At 41.7% G+C, this 12,805-nt stretch overlaps 1 protein-coding gene across 1 annotated transcript in view; it reads right to left on the bottom strand.

The window, feature by feature from the left end:
- Positions 1 to 4,738: 4,738 nt before the first annotated feature.
- Positions 4,739 to 12,805, bottom strand: part of IQCJ (IQ motif containing J) — a 163,612-nt gene continuing 155,545 nt past the window's right edge. Inside the window, exon 4 of the mRNA XM_081086770.1 lies at positions 4,739 to 7,800. Coding sequence (XP_080942896.1) covers positions 7,635 to 7,800 — 166 coding nt within the window. The 3' untranslated portion in view covers positions 4,739 to 7,634. The remainder of the gene's footprint in view (positions 7,801 to 12,805) is intronic.

Here is a 12,805-nt window from a genome sequence, read left to right as displayed (position 1 = left end):
AAGGAACTCAGCAGCCAGGATTATTCTCCCTCCATTTTTCTATGGGATCCACCTCCCTGCACAAGATCTGTGGGGGAGGCCGGCAGTTTTCAAGTGTGTCCTATGATTGGTAGGCTTCCTTAAATCCAAAGTTCAGTAGTAGGAAGCCCACTGGAGCCACAAATCAGAGTTATTCCCTCAAATCCAGCTTTGGCAGAAAATAAAGCTGAGATTTTGATATCACTTTGCCTAAATCTCTTGTCTTTCAAAATAAGTTCTGAAATTAAGAAGCTAAAAACAGTTACTTACTGACTCCCTAAAAGCCCATATTCTAACACTGTTATCCTGTTGCCAAGACTTGGTCTTTATTTACCCACTAGCCAGTTGCTGTAACAAGTTTTATACGTGATCTAACTTAATAAACTTTTCATTTGCATAATACAGCTCTATGATACAGGCCTATAAAAAGGAGATAAAATTGCATAGGAAGTTTTCCAGATACATTGTTCAGTTCATATACATGTTATTGAGTCATTAAAACAAAAAAAAAACAAAAAAAAAACTTCTAATACTTGGAATTTTCCTCAACAACTATTAACTCTAGGATAGCGTTTCCTGAAGTTTCCATGGATCAATAGTTCAGTAAGGTGTGATTCTTAATGAGTTTCATGGTCCGAGAAGCTTGGAAAAACATAAAATCAAAATACCCTTCCTGCAGATTGGAAATATTTGTTAACTAGAAGGCTCTAAGGCAGTGGTTCTCAACCTTGGCTGCACATTAGAATCACCTGGGGATCTTTTTAAAATCCTGATTTCTGGGCCTCATCCTCCGGAAATTCTGTTTCTTTGTTACTAATGTTATGGCCTCACCCCATAACAAAGAAACAGAATTTCCGGAGGATGAGGCCCAGAAATCAGGATTTTAAAAAGATTCCCAGATGATTCTAATGTGCAGCCAAGGTTGAGAACCACTGCTCTAAGAAGTCCTGAAGTAAATAAATTGGTTTACTTCACCCTTCCCCCAATTGCCATCCATCAATATCCTATGAAACTACTATTCCAACTACCACATGCTGGGAAATTCTGCTCTAGAAGATGTTTCAGCAGTCAAGTTTTTGTTAATACCTAAAGCTTCTATACAATTGATCAGTAAAATATCAAGTATTTCCTATAAGTTATCAGTGCATTTATGAGAATTTCCAACCATGGCTGGGGAATTATGTAAATTCTGCAAGGGTAAAGGTTGTATGTATTTGGATGATCATTGTGCCTCCATTGCTTAGCAACTGCCCAGCTCAGATATTTGTTGAATGAGTGAGTAAATAATAAAGACCCAACTCAGGGATGTGAATAACCATGCCTCCTCTGCCCCCTTCACACAAATATGTCTTATTTTTTTACTTTTAATTTTTAAATATATCTTTATTGATTTCAGAGAGGAAGGGAGAGGGAGAGAGAGAAACAACAATGATGAGAATCACTGATAGGCTGCCTCCTGCACACCCCCTACTGGGGATCGAGCCCACAACCTGGCACATGCCCTTGACCAGAATCGAACCAAGGACCCTTTGGGCTGCAGGGTGATACTCTATCTACTGAGACAAACCATCTAGGGCAAGATGTCTTATTTTTAAAAAATAAAGTTTAAAAGAGCCTTATGCCAATAAGCCAGGGGTGGGCAACTCCTGGCACACATGCCAAATATGGCACACCAGTAACTTTTGCTGGCACGCGAAACCCTCTCTTATAATCTTCCATTTACAATTGTGAATCTTTGTTCTCAGTGATGAATTTTGTTAAGTCACGTAATAGGAGTAGCCTGACGGATGAAAGCAGTCGCTTGTGCATATCTCTGAAGGTCACGAAATATAAACCTGATGTAAAATCTCTGTCAGCAGTGATGCAGCAGCAAAAGTCCCACTGATAATATCAAACGGAGTCATAAAGTTTTCTGTTGGACTATCAGTGTACATGTATACATTAAAAAATAAATGTATTTTTCATCATCATATACTGTGTTTTTGTCGCTCGAATGAATTTTATTATTTCTTCAAGGTTCTTCACATACGTACACCTTTAGAGATATCAAGTAGGTGTAACATGTTCTCAAAAAATTAGGGTTGGCACGCAGAAGAATTTTGAGTCAGAGATTTTGCTGGTTTTGGCATGCACTCACAAAAAGGTTGCCCACCCCTGCAATAAGCTTTCCAGTTCCACCCCATCCAGTTTCTCCTTGGATCCTAAAGCATCTTTCATGCCCACCGAATGGGTATCATGCCGATTTGTAACAATGAAAGTGTATTTTGTAACAGAGGGTGCACTCTGGGTCTAAGCTAGGGGTTCAGTACTTTATCTCATCTAAGATGCAGAATAAAGACAGGACTCATGTGAAGACAAATGTGGACACTGGACTTGAGGTAAACTACAAAGAGAACAAGTTCTTTCTCCATGCTCTTTATCAAAATGGGGTACTTAATGCCTAGGTTTTTGAATCTATACTCACAGGTCAGTAACTCTGAGGCTGCTGAGGAGGATTTATTATATTATTATAGGTGAATAAGTCAGATATCAAATAGCAAATTGTCAATTTTGTATATCATTCTGAACCCTGGAAATGCTCAATATTAGCAGTGCCTCAAAAAAAAAATGCTCATTTTTAAACCTGTGAAGAAAAATGGCCTCCAATCGTTAAGTTAAAAGGATAATTATGAAAATAAGTGTATACTATCACCCATATTCAAAGACATAAAAAGAAGAGTGTCTGTGATGTAAAGACATTTTATACATACATATATTCATTCAAACTGTTATATATAATTATATGTCACATAATATCATTTCTAAGACTTGTGAAGAGAAAACATTGGTCCTGTAAGTGCCTGGTTCAAAGAAAAATAGATCCAGTTCTGTCCCACATATGGTTCTATACTGCATTCCCTGAACCAAAATTTAAGACAAATAGACTAACAAAGAATTTGCTATTCAGGGATCTGAGAATTGGGGTGCTCAGACATTAGAATCATGGGACTTAAGTTTATAACAATAGCTGGGCATAATACTATAACTTGGCTGTGACCTGGAAAATCTAGGTTACTAAATTATTAGGTAGCACAAGGCTTACATTCCCTATAACTTTATAGCTTTCAAGATTATATGTATTGGAACGGGTACCAGGGAATTCCTTTTAGGGCCTGAGTTCCCCCAAAAAACAAGTGCAACTTTGTAAAAATACTTTCTCCCTTCAGTCACTAGAATTTTCCTGATGTGTTTAAAGCCTGGAAATTGTAAATCTCAAAAAAAAGGAAATAAAACTTGAAGGTTAATGAAGGAGTTTGAATGTAGGTGCACAAGCACATTTGGCAAATGGGCTGTGCTGGCTCTTGGTAGTATACTTGGGAAGGTTTGGTGGGCCACCTGGATGCCCCTTGCTAACTACCCAGCTACTCATGCTAAAAGCCAGGGCCACTCAATCAGTGCCATCGATATGAGGGCTCCACAGCCTTCTTTCCAGGTAATAGGGTCTTCAACTGGCCCAAACCACTGCCCTTGAACCTGCCCAGAACTGCAGTTCTTCCTGAACAGGAGAGAAGCAAAACCTGGAGGCTGGGGTGTGCAGCTACTGGAATGGCACTTCCTACACTGATTTGCCTGAGAGGTGAGGCCAAGTAGCCCCATTCTCCCCACCTTGCTGCAGATCCTCCCATGTCTTCTTCCTCAGTCAGAAGGGAGGAAAATGATCTAGGCTTGCTTTCACGAAGTATACAGGTGTGGCCTCTCAGAAGAGGCCACTCATTTAAAGGCAAAAGGATTTGTGCCTGGTTTTACCTTTGGATCTTGAAAATTAGTCTTTAAAAGGAGCAACACTAAAATAAATGCTTAATTTATTACTTTTATAATGTGCAGCTCCAATCTCATAATATACATATACATTCTGAATACACATTATGTATGTGTGTGTGTGTGTGTGTGTGTGTGTATGCTCATATTCTATGGGATAATTTGATTTTCACGGATTCATTTGGTGAATTAGAAACAGGCACTGTGCCTCCCCAGTTGGAATCAAGTTAAAAATTCCACCTCTGTTCTTCACAACTGTTCCTCAGCATTTTGAACACATGGAGTGTTTTCTAAGAGCAGATTCAGAATGGGCTAACATTTATGGAGAAGCATCATGTGTCTTGTTTTACATAAGTAGTGCCATTTAATCTTCCCAGTGACTCTAACCCATCTCTGAGATGGTTGTTATTTCCAGTTTGCCGATGAAAAGGGACCTCTCAGGTGTTGTCTTAGACTCACAAAAATAGCAGAGAGCTGCTATTTTAAGTCAGGTGGTCTAGGGCCTTACCCTATGAGCCACACTGCTCCCTATAGGCCAGACCATAAAATATGGAGAACCAACGGCAGAAAGTGGGCATCACCAGGAAGAAAGGCTGAGGTAGATGGAGCCAATCCAAGCCAAATGGGACTGAGAATGTCTCCAAACAATTCAAAGATTTTTCTGGATTTATCTGCAGGAGTAGGCTAATTATTTGTGAGAAGGTTACCAATCTAGTTTAGAATATATCATACTATACTTTCTTTCTATGATATCCTATGAGGCAAATTACAGATTTCTCAGAGCTGGGAACTAAAAGAATAAGTGTTTGGTCATATGAAATTGATTAATAAAGAGCACACAAAGCATTTTCCACTGTTCTCCTCGGTGCAATCACAATATTTTTAGTGTTATTTTATTTTTAATTACTTTTTTTCTTATTTTGATACCTATGGTAACAGTTATTCAAAATTGCTATTTCTTTTTTTAAATAGATACCATGTTCCTTTTCTTAAAAAAGAAATGATTTCATAGAGGAAGTTGAGAGGGAAGGGGAAAGAGAAACATCAATGATGAGAACCATTGATTGGCTGCCTCCTGCATGCCCCCTACTGGGCATCGAGCCCACAACCCAGGCATGTGCCCTGACCGGTATCAAAATGTGACCTCCTGGTTCATAGGTCGACGCTCAACCACCTGAGCCACACAGGCCAGGCTTAAAATTGCTATTTCTAAAAACAAATTTTTCTGTTACCACATGATACATTGTGGTATAATGGTACTTAATATGCAAATTGCTAATAATACTTAATATTATCTTCCCTCCTGTTGCTCTTTCAATTTGGCATTGAGCAGCTGAGGCTTGAGGTTTTAATCAAAGAGCATTAAATTAAGCAATTTATAAAATCAAGCAAGGATTCTCTTTTCAATTATTTAATTCACTGTTTATACCTATTAAATTGTAAAATAATCTTTAAAATTCATTAACTGATTGTCTCTTCCAGTGCTTGACCATGTCTAAACAGTCTTTTTTTCAAGTGGCACAGTATGATGGAATAGTGCAGCGAATGGGCTCCAGTCAGATGTGTGGCCCAGAGCAAGCTAATTATATCTCTAAGTCTCATTTTCATCATCTGTAAAATGGAGATAATAATTATTCATATGGTCATTGAGAGGATTAAATGAAATAATCCACAGAAAGCATTAGTAAAGTATCTGGTATTTTTTTTAAAGATTTTTAAAATTGATTTTTAGAGAGGGGGGAAGAGAGAGAGAGACATTAATGTGAGAGCGAAACATCGATTGGCTGCCTCTCACAAGCCCCTCACTGGGGATCGAGCCCAAAACCCGGGCAAGTGACCGACGGGGTACACGCAACAATGCCCAACCAACTGAGCCACACCAGCCAGGGCAAAGTACCCTGCATTTAGTAAGGGCTCCACTCTTATCAAGATGATGAATTTGGGAGCTCATATTGAAACATTACTGTTGATATATGTTGTAGAGTAGAACTATTCTTTTTATTTAAATGTATTTTTATTGACTTCAGAGCAGAAGGGACAGGGAGAGAGAGATAGAAACATCAGTGATGAGAGAGAATCATGGATCGGCTGCCTCCTGCACGCCCCACACTGAGGATCGAAACTGCAACCCGGGCACGTGCCCTGACTGGGAATTGAACTGTGACCTCTTGGTTTATGGGTCGACCACTGAGCCACACCAGCAGGGCAAGCAGAACTATTCTAAATCTATATTAACCATTGTGCGTAACCAAAACAATTGGAGCAGAAGTATGTGAAAGACTTCATTCTCTGCTCAGCACACGGAGTCATCCAGGTCAGCTGGTTATTAGAGGAAGTGCATCTGTTCGTGACAGGCTTAGCCAAGGTGGGAGTGCACAGAGAGCAAACACAAACTTTAACCCACAGGCACTGATTTCTGATATTCAGTGTCCGTCATTCACATAGAATCTTTAAAGCCTTTTAACTTTCACCTTCTATTGACCTGCACAGAGAAGGTATCCCAAACACTCAATTTTCACATTGTTTTTCACTCTCAAATCAAGACTTAAATATAAACTTTACTGAACTCAACCATTTTCCAATGTGGTTCATGTGCGCCCTCTAGTGATATACTAAGGGCAACTAAGACAATTCATTCCCCCCAAAAACTCTCTTAAAAAGTGCCGATTCACTAAGTATTCAATTTCTGCTGACAGCTAAAAATAGATTTTCTGCCACTGTTATTTGCACAGCTATAAACTCAACTTACTGCTCTCTCTTTAGAATCAACAACTAGATAAAACTGTTCATTAAAGAATACACAATGCAATCATCTGAAAACATTTCGAAGTAACCTTTGCGTGCTCCCAATGTGACTACATTATTTTGGCCGTTGGGAAGCCTTTTGACAAATAACAGGATTACAAAGTTGTTAAGGAATAGTTCTTTAAAAATAATACCCTTGGATTGTTACTCCATTTTTCTCCCAGTATTCCAGTGACTATTCATAAATTATGACAACGGCTAAATCTGCAAAACTCTACATTATAATCACCTAATCATTTATTTCCTACCACACTTGGTTGTGGTCGTTGTTTAAATAAAGACTTCCAGCAGGTTGTTCCACTCCTTAACTCTGTACCCAGGGATCTTAAACTGGTGGCCCTTGAAGCAAGTGTGGTCTGCAGACATGGTCTAGATATGTTTTAAATTTTCTTGTTGCCGACATTTAAAATTCTGGATTTCTGGCCTCCCCTGAAGAAAGAAGACGACTTTTGACAGAGCCATCCTGTATCCCTACACAGCAACCCACTTCCGGGAGCTCCACGGGGCTGCCATTCAGGGAGGCCTGTGTCCCTCAGTGAGCACACACTCGGCCCCCATCAGTCACACCGGTCACTTACCTGGCCCCTGTGGGCATTCAAGTTGTAACCTCTGAGTTCGTAATCCTTTTCAATACTTTCTGAAAAAGTTCTCTTTATGATCTTTACAACCAAACTAATCTCCTATGATATTAGCACCACAAAACACCACCAGAGGCACAGACTAAAGGGAGCATGCTGTTATAAAGAAAAGGAAGGTACTCTCGGTAATAGAGGAAGGCAAACACATAAATGAGTACTTTAGGTTGATGTCCGAGACATCATTTCCCTCAGAGTTGATAAAGTTCACTCTGTGTTTATGAATCATGTCTTCGTTTGGCGACAGCAAACCCTCACCGTGGGTTCACATTCAGCAAATAAGCAATGAACGTCCTCCAAACGCAAGCCACCCGCTCACACCCCAAGATTGCTCTCTTGGAGCCAAAGCCCCGGTGATCAGGGGATTGGCCTGGCCCGTCAGACCACGGAAAGGAAAATGGCACTCACGGGTGTGCTGCTGTCGGAGAAGGTGTTCATGCTCACGGAGCTGCTCAGCTTGTCCGAGGACACGGAGGGCGGGGACGGGCACCTCTTCTCCAGGGGGTCCTGCCGCTGCAGGTACTCGCGCCACGCTCGCTGAATGCTACAATAATAGTAATAAAAAAAACAGCACACGCACTGTCACTCTCCTGTCACAGCACACAGACTTAGACGGCACAAGGAGTCTGAAGGAAGTGGCTTTGGAGCCGGGGAAATGGCACACACAGAATGTGGCACAGAAATCAGAAGACCCGACTGTCTTTCTGTTTTACTGGTTTGACTTTCACAGACATGATTGAGCTAAATCAGTCCACAAGTATCAACTGAGTCAGAAAAAGTTGTCCGTCAAAGTGAAACTGCTCTGCTCATGTAAATGTACTTTGCACTATGGAACACAAAATCTTTTTTTTTTTTTATTGCTTAAAGTATTACAAAGGGTATTACATATGTGTCCATTTTATCCCCCCTCCCTAGACAGTCCCCTAGCCTCCCCTATCCCCCAGTGTCTTATGTCCATTGGTTATGCTTATATGCATGCATACAAGTCCTTTAGTTGATCTCTTACCCCCCTACCTCCTGCCCCCCAACCCTCCCCGGCCTTCCCGCTGCAGTTTGACAATCTGTTTGAGGCAGCTCTGCCTCTGTATCTATTATTGTTCAAAAGTTTATAGTGGTCTCTATTATCCATGAATGAGTGAGATCATGTGGTATTTTTCCTTCATTGACTGGCTTATTTCACTTAGCATAATGCTCTCCAGTGGAACACAAAATCTTTCCATTTCTCATCTTATATTTCAAATGAAAATAATGCACAGGCTGACAAAACACTTGCTCGTTCACTCAGGACAGCACTGTGGAGTACTGTTCTGTGCCAGGGTCAGCCTGGGTTCTGGACGATGCAGTGGCCCTGCTCTGGGACAATACAGGCAAGAGCCCTGTGGTCACAGATTTTACAGACACAGAGAATGTTTGATAAATAAAGAAATGGAGAAGAAAAAATATCTGAGAGCATTATGTACTACTCAGAAAATTAATGTGTGATTAAGTGGCTGCTTGAGATTTCATCTTTATTACTTTACTAGAGGCCTGATGCACAAAATTCGTGCAAGAGTAGGCCTTCCTTCCCCTGGTTGCCGGCACCAGCTTCCCTCTGGCACCCAGGACCCAGGCTCACCTCATAGTCCCAGCTTTCTCTGAAAGGACAGAAGGATGTCTTTCTGGACATCTGGTCTAATTAGCATATTATGCTTTTATTATTATTATTTTATATTTTTTATTGATTTCAGAGAGAAAAGGAGAGGGAGAGAGATATAGAAACATCAATGATGAGAGAGAATCATCGATCAGCTGCCCCCCACAAGCCCCACCCTGGGGACTGAGCCCACAACCTGGGCATGTGCACTACCCGGGAATTGAACCATGACCTCCTGGTTCATAGGTCAAAGCTCAACCATTGAGCAACACCGTCCAGGCTCTAAAAAACTTATTTCCTATGTTTAGTATCCAAAAAATGTCATCTTCTGCTCTGGGTAATAGAAACCTCTTCTTTTTTATATATATTATATAATTCCATTTATTATTATTTTTTCAATCTTTAATTTCTTTATTAAGGTATTACATGCGTGTGCTCATCCCCCCATTAATCTCCAACCCCCCCCCCCAACTCATGCTCTCACCCCGCTGTTGTCTGTGTCCATTGATACGGCTTATATGCATGCACACAAGTCCTTTGGTTGATCTCTCCCCCTAACCCCCAGCCTCCCCTACTTTCCCTCTGAGGTTTGACAGTCTGATCGCTGCTTCTCTGTCTCTGCATCTTAGAAACCTCTTCTTTGTGAAAGCTAGGTGATTTTTTCCCACTTGGACTGGCTTGTAATCTTAGTGATTAACATCTAGATTTTTACAAGTGATCAGTGAACACAATCTGTCCTCTCCAGGGAGTGAGCTGAACATAAAGACCAAGTGTCAGGATTCAGCCTTTTAAAATAGTTGCACTAATTCTTCCACCATCTCCTCTAGACTCCTGGAAGCGTCTGATCTTCTATAATTCTTCCACATACAACTGAAGTCATTAAAGTTGTTTCTGTATAAACAAACTGATTTTCTTTCATTTTGCTCGAATGGTTCAAAGATGATCAATTTTCAACAGTCAGAGGACATAAAGAACACAAAAAATGCTACCACCTTATTGCATGTGTCTGTGTTCCCTAATTTATTAAGGCTCTGCGAATTATAATGCTCAAGGAAAAATCCAGAAGCTGCAGTGAAACGATACCTTGGTATCCGAGGCCAATTTCTCTGAAACTATGAAATTTAACTCTCAGGGGCCCTTACTTACTTAGAGGCCAGAAGCTTCTGCTAGAGCCTACAAGGCTCTTCATGGTTTATATAAATTGCAAAGGTAGATATGTTTTAGGCTTTTTTTTTAAGGGCCCTCCGAATTATATTTATACTTTAGGTCCCATTAAAGTAGGATCTGACCCTGGTGTGGGTTCTAGATGGTCACTGTTTCATTATGTGAAGCATCCTTTGTTATTTTTCTTTGGTTTAAAGATTTTACGCATAATCTCAAAGAAGGCCCTGTAAGACTGCACGCCTGGGTCTTATTGCTTCTTCAGGGGACCCATTTTGCTGAGGAGTATTAATCTTTTGGAAGCTGTTAGTGGTTTCCACATTCTCCCAAGCGCTGGAAGTGCTGAGCAGCTGAGTGTCTCCCAGGTCCTGCTGACAAAGTCTGCCCATCAAGGGTTTTAAAAACCTCATTTTAAAAGTGATTTTTAAGATAGAATGATCTCTCTCTCTCTCTCTCTCTCTCTCTCTCTCTCTCTCTCTCTCTCCACCCCGCCCTCCTTTCCTCCCTCCTCCCTCCCTCTCCCTCTCTCACTCTCTCACCTTGATTATTCAGAGAATATAGAAAGAGAATAGTGGCCACTTGAGATACTACATTTTAGCACGTTGAGCACCAGAGGGCAGTGCGACAGCTTTAAAGAACATAACACCGCTGGTCAAAACTGAGGTGAGGTCTGCACGGGTGGATTTGCACTGAGGCATCCCTCCTAGCTCTATGGAATCGGGAAAGTGATGTATCAGTTTTCCTTAAGTCAGAGGTGAAGCATTCAATCTTCTTTTCCTCCAAGTGGATGGACAGTTTCTTCCTTTTTTAATTTACAAGAGCATGTGGCAATACTAAAGACACGAAGAGGGCCCCAGATGCCATCCGAGGCCAGGTGAGGGGAGGCTGGGCGTGCCTGCTCCTGGGAAAGAAGAATCCCATAATGGGGTTCTGTCGCCTTTACAAGCACAGTCAGAAATCTGGATCTCACATGAACGTTACTAGCTCTTCCATGTTACTAAATAATTTTTAAAAGTTCAAAACACATTATTATCAAGTAGGCTGAATTTGGAGATGGGAAAAAGAGGACACCATCAAAAAAGGTCACAAGTCTGAATGTCACAGGAGACAATATCTAATTGCACACAGCTCTTTTTGTGTGTATTCTCCCACTCAATCCTTACCACCGATGAGCTGTCAGGAGGGCACTATTACACCATAGCAGTAGGTTTTGCCTGCCCAACTTGAGTCTCTCCTTCTTTTGTTCCAGCACCATTTTCCCATGAGCGTTGGATGGAACAGATCTTACCCCTGCACTGCAGAGAGCAGCCTGTGTGTTAGGGCTGACTAGCCAGGAGGCAATGGCATGGCTCAAGTCAGACCAAGGCAAGACTGCTGAGAAAGTGGCCCCCTTTCACCTGGAGAGTTTCAGCTGGTAGGAGATAAGCCCAGAGCCGTCCATGGCCACTTTGCCACAACGTTAGGGAGCCCCTGTGAGAATGAAGAAGATGAAGAGCAGAGCTTATAGAAGAAGAAATGCAGGTGTCTGATGACCTTGTTCCACCACCTGAGTCTAGCTGTGCTTGAGGAACATTAGACCCTGGGTCTTTCTGTCAGGGGCTCCAATATAACCTCTTTCTATACACATTAGTCTGAATTGCAACAAGAGTCCTGGCCAAGTTTCGGGGAAGAAGATGGAACTAATGGACAGACCCACACTTGGACCAGATTCCCTGTGTCCCCACTGCACTGTGCTCCCTCCTCATGGTTCAGAGAGACAGGTCTACAGCAGGAGCAAGACGTGGGCGTGGTCGTCACATTCTGACTTAGTAGGTAAGCAGAATGCCTATTTTTTTTTTTTTTTACATCTCTGTTAAATTGTCTACATGCAACTAAAAGTTACTCTAACATATAGGTCATGTTTTCATTACTTGGTGTCTGCCCCAAGCCTGTGTCCTGACAAACCTGCCCAAATGCCAGGAAAGGGCCCCTGCATAGCCCTCAGGTTTCCCACAGCGTCCCGCACCTCTGGCCTGTTTCTCCTCCACTCCAGTTTCTGCCTGGTTTGCAATTCCTAACCTCAGCTCCTTACTTTATCAGGAAAACTACTTAGCTCCATTTCATGAAGGTTTTTCCAAAGGTTCTAGCACTTTCTTTCACTGGGAACACATTCCTTTGTTTCCTTATTTTGCATGACTCTGCATTGGTTTCTATGCATTAGATCAGCGGTTCTCAACTTGTATTTGAAGCACATTGACCCCCTCTGGCAGTCAAACAACCCTTTCACAGGGGTCGCCTAAGACCATCCTGCATATCAGATATTTACATTATGATTCATAACAGTAGCAACATGACAGTTATGAAGTAGCAACGAAAATAAATTTATGGCTGGGTCACAACATGAGGAACTGTATTTAAAGGGCCAGAAGGTTGAGAACCACTGCATTAGATGAAAACAGCCACCTCTCCTACCCAAAGATGAGCCTTCTGAAGGAGATAAACTTATCACTCTACCCTGCCCTAGCTCTTGGTTGTCTCTCAAACCTTTGTGACTGTCCAGGCAGCCTATGTTATTTTTCACCGCTCCCCAATGTGGAGGGTGTGCCAAGACCAGTCAGTGATTCAAAGAAGAGGATCTCAGTCAGCAGCTGGATTCCAGCTGACTGGAAGCCAGACACGCAGGCCCCAGTTTTTAAAGAATACAAATATACATCCTGCAGGACCACAAGCATAAGTCCCATGATCCACCGGAGCCCGGCCAGCTGGAGATATGCTC

This window comes from Myotis nattereri (assembly GCF_964212035.1).
Source record: "Myotis nattereri genome assembly, chromosome: 3".
NCBI classification, from domain to species: Eukaryota; Metazoa; Chordata; class Mammalia; order Chiroptera; family Vespertilionidae; genus Myotis; species Myotis nattereri.
This window is presented reverse-complemented; position numbering and strand designations above follow the sequence as displayed.